Below are 12,064 nucleotides of genomic sequence, written 5' to 3'. Positions count from 1 at the left end.
CCATTGAACTTGGTATTTGTGGACCAGCTTTTGCACTAGCCCTGTTTTCACAGTCACTTTCGCTTGTTACCTCAGTTGACTCCGTTGTTTCTGTACCTGATGGATGAGGTAGCCTGTCTATCAGTTTATCTGCAGACAATGTTTCAACGAAAACCATCTCACTATGGGAACCTCATTTGCCAGTAAAAATATGATAATTGGTTTTTTACCCTTCTATCTGGCAACAAAACTGGCACCTTCTTACAAGGAGTCATGTTTGCACGTGCGCCTTTTGGCGTCATCTGGTCCAACCCATGTGAGACTAGGCTCTAAGGAAAGCTGTCTCGGGTGTGGACCAATCAACTTCAAGGACAGTGCACATTATCAGAGTTATGTTCTTTTGTTTGTATTATGACTGCAGGTATTGCGGTCTATGCAAACATGACTCCTTGTAAGAAGGTGTCAGTTTTGTTGCCAGATAGAAGGGTAAAAAAACAATTATCGAAAACCATCTCACTTATGTTGCGCTTCTTGGGGGAGTGAAACACCAGCTGGGGGAAATCACGGGCCAACCTCCTACTTTTGAAATGTGAAAATGTGAGGGAATTATTAATTAATATTTATTAATATAAAATATTGCTAACTCACTGTTCTTCTGAGGTCACAGTAACTGATGTACTAGACTTTGTCAAGAACCTGGTGTACTGTCTATAACAGGACTTGTGGTATCGCACCTCCAGAGACACAGTCTTTGTCTCGAATATGCACCAGAATGCTAGTGTCTTCCTTCATCTCAGCAGCTTTCAGCAAATTGCCTGTAAATAAATAAATACAAACTAATTAAACTAATACAAAACTGTGTTAAGAGTTAAACAATATTGAGTGTTCTGGCTGTAGCTGTATGCAAAACAATGCAAATCTGTCTGACTGTAAAATAAACATTACATAAATTATGTAATTGTAATTGAAAGTTAGCCATGGTACCCAGCATAAGGGAATAAAAGTTCAAACGTGTGTTTGTGTGTGTGTTTTGTTTTTACCTACCTGCTGACGTTTCTGCCTGTGAAAGATGGTCCTTCTGGCGTTTGCCTCCCACAGTAATATACTTGTCCGTTTTCTTACAAATTATGCACAAGGCAGAAAGCACAGGTCCAGCACAAGCTACTGGCAGGCCGGTCCTGGACCTAAGTTTTTTTGCGGGACAATCAACTGCAGCGATACTAACGTTACTACCCGATGGCACAGACTGGCCTTGATCTTGAGCTTCAGGACGCTGTGTGGCCCGTTTCTCGGCCGCATCCAAGCGCTTTTTGTCAATGAAACGCCTGTAGCAAGTGGAGTGAAATCCAGCGTCTTCGGGAACATTGTCAAACTCGATTTCTAGACAATGTTTGTATGTTCCTGCTATTCTCCGATTCTCACCTTGCAAAAAAAGCAACCGTTTGACGCAGTTTCTGAATGTATCCCACCGTGTGCGTGTGAAATCCTTTGTTTCTTCTTTCTTTATGGACGTGAGATGCATGTAGCCTTGTTTAAAATACTTTTTACGGACTTTTGAAGGAGGTCTGGCCGTAATTTCCTCCTCTTCACTACTCGATATTGACAACAAGGGCGCAGACATCTTGGACTAATGTTTACCTCTCGTCCCAAAAAGTGGCCACCTTATTGGTCTAGCGGGAAGCACGTGACGATTGTTCTGCGAAGCCTCATCACTGATGATCAAAATATAATTACGCGAGGAAAGAAATATTGCCGACAGTAATAAAAATAAACTGCAGGATTAGACATGGAGAACTTTTATTTTCACGCCCAAAAACAATAGATCTTTTTATTAGAATGAAAATAATTTAGTGCCCCATATATGGGAACGGGATTAAACGTAAAACGTCTTCACCTTACGGCCTAAACGCTCTTCCTGCCGATATTATGAAGCATTGGAGCGACACACTTTTACACCATCTAGCTTGAAAACGCATGTCTTTACATTTGCTTTTTGTATTGTTTGTTTTCCTTGACCCGCATCTCCGATTAGCACGGTTGGCTAGGTACGGTGCGAAAGAAAGTCAACATACATACACATCATGAAGAATAGTGCCAGAGTGGCAGTCGAAGCACAATGAGCAGCTGGTGTGCAACTCCAGGATGGATGGTTGCATCTGGCAGACCCTGAGAGATGGTGACTGATGGCTTAGGGGTAGAACCTTTATTCATTCATAGATAGATCACGGCTGATGATGAAGATGACGAATTAATATCGATAATATTTGTACTGTAATGCAACGTACATTTTTAGCGTTAATTTCAGACGCAACTAAATTTGTTTTTCACATATATAAACATAAATGATTCAGCGAGGCAGCATTATTTTCAAATTGGGCAAACCTCTTGGAAATTAGTGGCATTATATCACTAATGAATATTATCTAATGGCCCCTGAGATGTAGATAAATTCAACAAATCTTTACCACATTTCACCGTGAGGAAACATTGTGAAAGTAGCCTTGCAAGACGCCTCTGAAGTGGGAAACGCCGGCTGGAGGTGATAAATTATGGTTAAAAATGCTCGGGGTTTCCCACTGCTGCAGAGGCGTCTTGCAGTCCTATTTTCATCATACTTCACCCTGCTGGTCAGGGCAGGTTGGTAATCCCCCCCAGACCCGCCAGGATGTCGCCTCTTCTTTCTCGGTGTTCGCGCTCATGAGCTCGACACGTTGAGACTCAGCACCTGAGAACATCAGAGGGCATCATGTTAATGTTAAGGGAACCATGTCCATCGTTTGTTAAGGGCACCGCCTTATTTTAAGGACACCGTGTTGTTGTTAAGGACACTGTGTTGTTCTTAAGGACACTGTTGTTGTTGTTTAGGGCATCGTGTTGTTGTTAAGGACACCGTGTTATTGTTAAGGACACTGTGTTGTTGTTAAGGACACTGTGTTGTTGGTCAGGACACCGTGTTGTTGTTTAGGGCATCGTGTTGTTATTAAGGAAACCGTCTTGTTAACGACACCATGTGGTTGTTAAGCGCACCATGTGGTTATTAAGGACACGGTGTTGTTGTTTAGGGCATCATGTTGTTACGGGCACGGTGCAGTTGTTAAGGGGATTGTCTTGTTGTTATAGACGCCGTATTGTTGTTAAGGACACTGTGTTGTTGTTAAGGACACCGAGGTGGTGTTGTTAAGTGTATCATCTCCCCACGCGTCTGATTAAACCAATAAATAAAATAATACCTTCAGACGAGGGCCTTAACTGCAACGGAATTCCCTCCGGTACCTCCTCATTACGTCCTCCATTTCCTGGAGCTGAAAAAAGAAGTACCCATACTGAGACAGGTGCAGCCTTGCTTGTACGTCTGTCTATCCACTTCTGGATTAGGGTCTCCCCATGCCAGACTGCTTACGTGGGCTACGTGGCTACATGTACACACTGAATCCTGACTTAAAGCTTTCGTGACTGCAGGAAATCATATTATTTGGGTCTTTGAGTAAAGTCACGTAGATAGGTTAAAATAATAATAAAAATAAACGATCACAACACAAGCAATCGTCACCTGATGACGATCGCTTGTGTTGTGATTGAAACGTCGTTGTTTTTTCGTTTATGTTATTATTTTTTTGAACCTATCTCCGTGACTTTACCGAAAGACCCAAAGAATATGTACACACCGCTCAGTGCAAAAACGGATGAGCATAGGAGTACAGCAATATGTAAGTATATTTATTTTCTTTCGCACTGTACGTAGTAAATCATGCTAATCAGAAGTGTGGGGTAAGGACAACAGCTAAACACAAAATGCACTTCACAAGTAATGAGTTTTCAATTTAGTCAATGCAATTATCTATATTCAACATCAAACTATAACATATTACTATTACCCCATATTACATCATCATCACTTCGAGAAGCATCACAGTTAAAAGATGTATGTCTTCAATAGTCAGTGCCCCCAATAGATCTTGGGAATCCTACGTTGGCAAGACATAGGTATGCGTGCCTCAATCCATGACATTACCAGCTAACCCAACATAACCAGGGTATTAATCACGTATTCATATTGTTCACAATGGTGTCTCCAGATCCTACATGGAGTGTCCAGATCATATATGGAGTGGGTGTCTCGATCATACACATGAAGTTAGTGTCTATATCTTTAATCGACTGGGTGTCTAGATCACACTCATGGGGTAGGTGTATAGATCACACTCATAGAGTGGTTGTGTATAGATCACACAAATGACGTGGTGTCTTTGTCACTCATTAAGTGGGTGTATAGATGAATTGTTGCGGAGGAGAGGCTGCAATTCCTCTGTCAGGAGATGGACCGGTATTACCTGGACCTCTGTGGAATACGGGAGGTCCAGTGCACTGACTCTGGTGCCGGTCATCATGAGGGGTGGATAGTTTGCCACTCGGGGCAGGAATCTGCCAATCAAAAGGGAATAGCACCTCTTTTGAACAAAATAGTGAAGGAGGTGTGGGAGCGCGGAGGTGACATGTGGAAATTTATGAGTCCTAGGCTGCTGTGGGCTTGCTTCCCTATCACCAAGAGGTGAGGAATGGTCACGGATGCTTAGACCCTACCGAAGATGAACATCAGTGGAAGGATATAAACAAGGCTGATGAGTCAGGTGCCTTCTATGACCTCCTGTCTCAGGTACTAGCTAAAGTGGCCCCTTGGGATAGAGTCATCCTGTTGGGTGACTTCAGTGGCCAAGTGGGTCATGACGCAGACACCTAGGTCGGAGTCTTTTTCTTTCGTATGGCATTTTTGGGTATTGCAACAGATTACAAATTTATCCCGAGATTTGATATCCATCCGACTTCCTCAGGAGTAACTGTGTGAATATGTTTCAGATCGCCGCTGAATGATCTGATTGGGCAGCCGTTAAGGATATGTTGCACAGTCTGAGATCTCGCACCACAGTCACAAACTGGACTCTCGTAAATTTTTAATTCAAGGAGAAAGTGTCCACATCTTCCATCGAGTGTCCGTATCCGATTCAAGGAGGACCATATCTTCCTCGATAGGTCAGTTCCAGGTTGGAGGATTCAGGGATCGCTGATAATGGATTTTTGTAGCAGGTTGGTGTTTTCCAGGCTTTCCCCCATCGTGCTTTGATGGTGTTATAGTCATGGAGGTTCTTTTCAGATTTCCAGATAGGTTTTCTGCATTTGAGCATGTGTGGTGGTGGCATGGAGATGTCCTTGTTTATTGGTAGGTTTGGATTTCTGATGGCCTTGCGGTACTCCCTCACACATGCGGCATTGCAGCAGAGCTGCGGAGGAGCGATATATGTGAAGACCAGAAGACACGGCAACGTTGTGCTCTTTAGCGACTCTCAGATGATCCTCATGGCTGCATTTAGCTGCATATCCACCAGTTTCGTGTGCACGCTTTTGTTACAAGCCTGGGCACAATATTCTGCCATGCAGAAGACTAGTGCTGTGATGGCCATCTAATTCGTCATTGTGTTTGCTCCCCATGTTGTTCCGGCCAGTTTATGCACGCGAATAACTCGTGATTTTGTTTGTACAGCAGTATTATGCAGGTGTTTGCGGAAGGTGAGGCTCCCGTGGAGAGTTACACCGATGTATTTTGGGTACTTCTGATGAACTTTTTCGCCACAGAAAGTGATGGCCAATTTATGGTCGGGGTTTGCATTGTTTAGGTGGAATGATGTAACGGCAGTTTTCCTTGGGGTTGGACAGAGCCTCCAGTACTTGAAGTACATTTGGAGTTTCTTAAAGACTTCGCAAAGGTCGTTTTGGACCACACTTTGGATCCATCTTTGGATGGCAAGTGCCAGGTCATCGGCATAGCCAAATTTGCAGCGGATAGTGACAGAGCACTTATATGCATGTATAAAAAATTCCGGAGCAATACTGATGGCATCTGATGAGCTTCAACACCTTTAGCATGAGGCCCTCCCGCCATACTGTGTCGCATGCTGCTGATAGGTCGATAAAAGCAGCTCCTGCGATATCCTTGCGCTGGTAGCTATGTTCAATGTGCGTGTTGAGTGACAGCACTTGGTTACATGTAATCTGGCTAGGGTGGAAACCAGCCTATTTAGTTGGTTTAGCCTCCATAAAGATCAGTGACATGTGAGTCAGTAGCATCCTCTCGAGGAGTTTGCACACCATACTAAGCAGGGATATGGGGTGAAAGTTATTTGGGTTTGCAGTTGATTTTACAGGCTTCAGAATGGCAATGACCTTTGTTTGTTGCCAATTTTGTCGGAATTTTGCCCGAGGCCATTATGTCCGCAAAATATCTGGCAAGCCAGCAGCATCCTTTTTGGCCAAGGAGTTTCAGGAACTCGGGATAAATCCCACCTAATTATGTGGCTTTTCCTGTTCTGGTGGCTTTAATGGCATGAATAACCTTTTCTTCAGTAGAGGGGGATGATAAGGCTGTTATCGGTGCATATTCTGCTATTGATTGATGGAGTTGTGCCTTCACTTGCTGTCTTGTGTGCCGATCTGTAGGGATATTTCCATTCAGTAGCATTTGTACAGCAATAGCATTAATGGGCACATTGGCCGTCTTGTTTGTTGGTGGTGTTGCCGCTCCGAGGTGTCTCAGGAGGTGCCAGACTTTATGGATTGAGTGCGTGAAATCTAGTGACTTCATCGCTTCTGTCCACCTTTGTTTCATGGATTTATTTAGGGAGTCCAGAAGAGCTTTTCCACATTCTAGGTTTCCTCATTCTGTGTATTTCTTGAGCAGAGACTCGCTTTGTTTGTTTTAGCATGAAGTGTATTCTACCCGGTAAACCTGTGGGATGCGTGAGTGGGCCGCGTTCTGGCTTTGGTGAAATCCGGGAGACAATGCGCTTGATATCTTCAGTAAAAGGTTCCCAGTTGGCCTGTCTTAAGTTATATTTAGGTACAGGGGTGGACGTGATCATCGGGATTTCAACCCCGATATACACCAAGGCTAGCCTGTACTGACTCTTTGGGAAATTGTTTAGAGTCATTCTGGAAGCACGCAGCGGTTCACCTGAACTGGCACATGTCACAAAGCACAGGTCAGGGTTTGAATCGCACCATGTGGTTATTAAGGACACGGTGTTGTTGTTTAGAGCATCATGTTGTTACGGGCACCGTGCAGTTGTTAAGGGGATTGTCTTGTTGTTATAGACGCCGTATTGTTGTTAAGGACACTGTGTTGTTGTTAAGGACACCGAGGTGGTGTTGTTAAGTGTATCATCTCCCCACGCGTCTGATTAAACCAATAAATAAAATAATACCTTCAGACGAGGGCCTTAACTGCAACGGAATTCCCTCCGGTACCTCCTCATTACGTCCTCCATTTCCTGGAGCTGAAAAAAGAAGTACCCATACTGAGACAGGTGCAGCCTTGCTTGTACGTCTGTCTATCCACTTCTGGATTAGGGTCTCCCCATGCCAGACTGCTTACGTGGGCTACGTGGCTACATGTACACACTGAATCCTGACTTAAAGCTTTCGTGACTGCAGGAAATCATATTATTTGGGTCTTTGAGTAAAGTCACGTAGATAGGTTAAAATAATAATAAAAATAAACGATCACAACACAAGCAATCGTCACCTGATGACGATCGCTTGTGTTGTGATTGAAACGTCGTTGTTTTTTCGTTAATGTTATTATTTTTTGAACCTATCTCCGTGACTTTACCGAAAGACCCAAAGAATATGTACACACCGCTCAGTGCAAAAACGGATGAGCATAGGAGTACAGCAATATGTAAGTATATTTATTTTCTTTCGCACTGTACGTAGTAAATCATGCTAATCAGAAGTGTGGGGTAAGGACAACAGCTAAACACAAAATGCACTTCACAAGTAATGAGTTTTCAATTTAGTCAATGCAATTATCTATATTTAACATCAAACTATAACATATTACTATTACCCCATATTACATCATCATCACTTCGAGAAGCATCACAGTTAAAAGATGTATGTCTTCAATAGTCAGTGCCCCCAATAGATCTTGGGAATCCTACGTTGGCAAGACATAGGTATGAGTGCCTCAATCCATGACATTACCAGCTAACCCAACATAACCAGGGTATTAATCACGTATTCATATTGTTCACAATGGTGTCTCCAGATCCTACATGGAGTGTCCAGATCATATATGGAGTGGGTGTCTCGATCATACACATGAAGTTAGTGTCTATATCTTTAATCGACTGGGTGTCTAGATCACACTCATGGGGTAGGTGTATAGATCACACTCATAGAGTGGTTGTGTATAGATCACACAAATGACGTGGTGTCTTTGTCACTCATTAAGTGGGTGTATAGATGAATTGTTGCGGAGGAGAGGCTGCAATTCCTCTGTCAGGAGATGGACCGGTATTACCTGGACCTCTGTGGAATACGGGAGGTCCAGTGCACTGACTCTGGTGCCGGTCATCATGAGGGGTGGATAGTTTGCCACTCGGGGCAGGAATCTGCCAATCAAAAGGGAATAGCACCTCTTTTGAACAAAATAGTGAAGGAGGTGTGGGAGCGCGGAGGTGACATGTGGAAATGTATGAGTCCTAGGCTGCTGTGGGCTTGCTTCCCTATCACCAAGAGGTGAGGAATGGTCACGGATGCTTAGACCCTACCGAAGATGAACATCAGTGGAAGGAAAGAGACAATGCTGATGAGTCAGGTGCCTTCTATGACCTCCTGTCTCAGGTACTAGCTAAAGTGGCCCCTTGGGATAGAGTCATCCTGTTGGGTGACTTCAGTGGCCAAGTGGGTCATGACGCAGACACCTAGGTCGGAGTCATTTTCTTTCGTATGGCATTTTTGGGTATTGCAACAGATTACAAATTTATCCCGAGATTTGATATCCATCCGACTTCCTCAAGAGTAACTGTGTGGATATGTTTCAGATCGCCGCTGAATGATCTGATTGGGCAGCCGTTAAGGATATATTGCACAGTCTGAGATGTCGCACCACAGTCACAAACTGGACTCTCGTAAATTTTTAATTCAAGGAGAAAGTGTCCACATCTTCCATCGAGTGTCCGTATCCGATTCAAGGAGGACCATATCTTCCTCGATAGGTGAGTTCCAGGTTGGAGGATTCAGGGATAGCTGATAATGGATTTTTGTAGCAGGTTGGTGTTTTCCAGGCTTTCCCCCATCGTGCTTTGATGGTGTTATAGTCATGGAGGTTCTTTTCAGATTTCCAGATAGGTTTTCTGCATTTGAGCATGTGTGGTGGTGGCATGGAGATGTCCTTGTTTATTGGTAGGTTTGGATTTCTGATGGCCTTGCGGTACTCCCTCACACATGCGGCATTGCAGCAGAGCTGCGGAGGAGCGATATATGTGAAGACCAGAAGACACGGCAACGTTGTGCTCTTTAGCGACTCTCAGATGATCCTCATGGCTGCATTTAGCTGCATATCCACCAGTTTCGTGTGCACGCTTTTGTTACAAGCCTGGGCACAATATTCTGCCATGCAGAAGACTAGTGCTGTGATGGCCATCTAATTCGTCATTGTGTTTGCTCCCCATGTTGTTCCGGCCAGTTTATGCACGAGATTAACTCGTGATTTTGTTTGTACAGCAGTATTATGCAGGTGTTTGCGGAAGGTGAGGCTCCCGTGGAGAGTTACACCTATGTATTTTGGGTACTTCTGATGAACTTTTTCGCCACAGAAAGTGATGGCCAATTTATGGTCGGGGTTTGCATTGTTTAGGTGGAATGATGTAACGGCAGTTTTCCTTGGGTTTGGACAGATCCTCCAGTACTTGAAGTACATTTCGAGTTTTTTAAAGACGTCGCAAAGGTCGTTTTGGACCACACTTTGGATCCATCTTTGGATGGCAAGTGCCAGGTCATGGGCATAGCCAAATTTGCAGCGGATAGTGACAGAGCACTTATATACATGTAAAAAACTTCCGGAGCAATACTTCTGGCATCTGATGAGCTTCAACACCTTTAGCATGAGGCCCTCCCGCCATACTGTGTCGCATGCTGCTGATAGGTCGATAAAAGCAGCTCCTGTGATATCCTTGCGCTGGTAGCTATGTTCAATGTGCGTGTTGAGTGACAGCACTTGGTCACATGTAATGTGGCTAGGGTGGAAACCAGCCTACTTAGTTGGTTTAGCCTCCATAAAGATCAGTGACATGTGAGTCAGTAGCATCCTCTCGAGGAGTTTGCACACCATACTAAGCAGGGATATGGGGTGAAAGTTATTTGGGTTTGCAGTTGATTGTACAGGCTTTGGAATGGCAATGACCTTTGTTTGTTGCCAATTTTGTCGGAATTTTGCCCGAGGCCATTATGTCCGCAAAATATCTGGCAAGCCAGCAGCATCCTTTTTGGCCAAGGAGTTTCAGGAACTCGGGATAAATCCCACCTAATTATGTGGCTTTTCCTGATCTGGTGACTTTCATGGCATTAATAACCTTTTTTTCAGTAAAGGGGGATGATAAGGATGTTATCGGTGCATATTCTGCTGTTGATTGATGGAGTTGTGCCTTCACTTGCTGTCTTGTCTGCCGATCTGTAGGGATATTTCCATTCAGTAGCATTTGTACAGCAATAACATTAATGGGCACATTGGCCGTCTTGTTTGTTGGTGGTGGTGCCGCTCCGAGGTGTCTCAGGAGGTGCCAGACTTTATGGATTGAGTGCGTGAAATCTAGTGACTTCATCGCTTCTGTCCACCTTTGTTTTATGGATTTATTTAGAGAGTCCAGAAGAGCTTTTCCACATTCTAGGTTTCCTCATTCTGTGTATTTCTTGAGCAGAGACTCGCTTTGTTTGTTCTAGCATGAAGTGTATTCTACTCGGTAAACCTGTGGGATGTGTGAGTGGGCCGCGTTCTGGCTTTGGTGAAATCCGGGAGACAATGCGCTTGATATCTTCAGTAAAAGGTTCCCAGTTGGTCTGTCTTAAGTTATATTTAGGTACAGGGTTGGACGTGGTCATCGGGATTTCAACCCCGATATATACCAAGGCTAGCCTGTACTGACTCTTTGGGAAATTGTTTAGAGCCATTCTGGAAGCACGCAGCGGTTCACCTGAACTGGCACATGACACAAAGCACAGGTCAGGGTTTGAATCATTCCTCCATCGTGCAGAATGGAAGGTGCCTCGATCTTTAGCATCTAACAGGAGGAATAGGTTACCAGTTACTGCCCAGTCGATAACTTGTTCTCCGCAAGTTTCATCGGTTGCATAGCCCCAGGCCGTGTTATGGCTGTTGAAGTCACCAACGAAAACCGCGAGATGGGTCACGGTAGGCAACATGTTTGGGCTCCATGCAGTGATTGGAGGTTTATATACATTTATGACAGATACATCCTCGATTTTGATGATGGGTTCGTTGTGATGAGGTCCTTGAGATGGGGATTCACGTACGTTGCTGGTCTGTGCTTGGGATGGTGGTGGCTGGCAGCTAGCATAATTCCAGGGAAATACATTTTTGAGGCTCTTTCGTCATTGGCTGTATGGGTTCTTGGAGCAGGAGCACGTCGACTTTGTGGAGTTCGAGTAAACATTTCAGGAAGTCACACTTGGGCCTTGACAGGCCCTCTATATTTAGATGGCACAAATGTAGTGCCGGCCCCACACTGCGGTAAGTTTGGCCCTGACAAGCACGTAACAGTGGAGACGAAGGGAAGGTTGTCATCTTCTCCACCTGGGCCAGAGTTATTGGAAGGTCTGGGCCAGATAAGTTAAATAATAATAATAGTAGGAGTTTGCTGGAGTTAAGCATGTATGCATACATGTTGAATTTATTTAGCACTGCATGTAGCCAACCGTGCTAAGTAGAGATGTGGGGGAAGGACAACAAACCAGTACCAACCATGGAGCTGATCTGTCCACTGACTATCGGCTGATCATCTGTAAGTTGCGCCTGACATTCTTCTACTCCAGTGGTGGGAATCCACCTAAGACCCTATTAAAACCCACAGTAGCCTGGCCTTAGCTAGCTGAGGATAGTTGCAACCAGGAATTTCAACATCGATTGCAGCTGGGTTTTGCATCCCCCCCCTCCCCCTCCTGATGCTGAAGGGAAATGGGTGATGTTCAGGACTGTGGCTCATGCAGCTGCAATTGAAGCATTGCGTATGCAGTC

At 44.4% G+C, this 12,064-nt stretch overlaps 1 protein-coding gene across 13 annotated transcripts in view; it reads right to left on the bottom strand.

Annotated features, from left to right (window-relative positions):
• Nucleotides 1–1,759: 1,759 nt before the first annotated feature.
• The window catches only part of LOC144719635 (V-set and immunoglobulin domain-containing protein 1-like), a 45,184-nt gene continuing 34,879 nt past the window's right edge, over nucleotides 1,760–12,064 (bottom strand). For 5 of the 13 annotated variants that reach the window (XM_078595759.1, XM_078595760.1, XM_078595756.1 and 2 more), the window contains 3 exons: nucleotides 7,233–7,304; nucleotides 3,210–3,281; nucleotides 1,760–2,704 (listed from right to left, as the gene is read on the bottom strand). In XM_078595759.1, coding sequence (XP_078451885.1) covers nucleotides 2,589–2,704; nucleotides 3,210–3,281; nucleotides 7,233–7,304 — 260 coding nt within the window. In that variant the 3' untranslated portion in view covers nucleotides 1,760–2,588. Of the gene's footprint in view, nucleotides 2,705–3,209; nucleotides 3,282–4,310; nucleotides 4,402–7,232; nucleotides 7,305–7,703; nucleotides 8,424–12,064 lie in introns of those variants that run through there. The other 8 variants (XR_013585636.1, XR_013585637.1, XR_013585639.1 and 5 more) reach the window with 6 other exon arrangements.

This window comes from Lampetra planeri, chromosome 6 (assembly GCF_965212315.1).
Source record: "Lampetra planeri chromosome 6, kcLamPlan1.2.h2, whole genome shotgun sequence".
NCBI lineage: Eukaryota > Metazoa > Chordata > Hyperoartia > Petromyzontiformes > Petromyzontidae > Lampetra > Lampetra planeri.
This window is presented reverse-complemented; position numbering and strand designations above follow the sequence as displayed.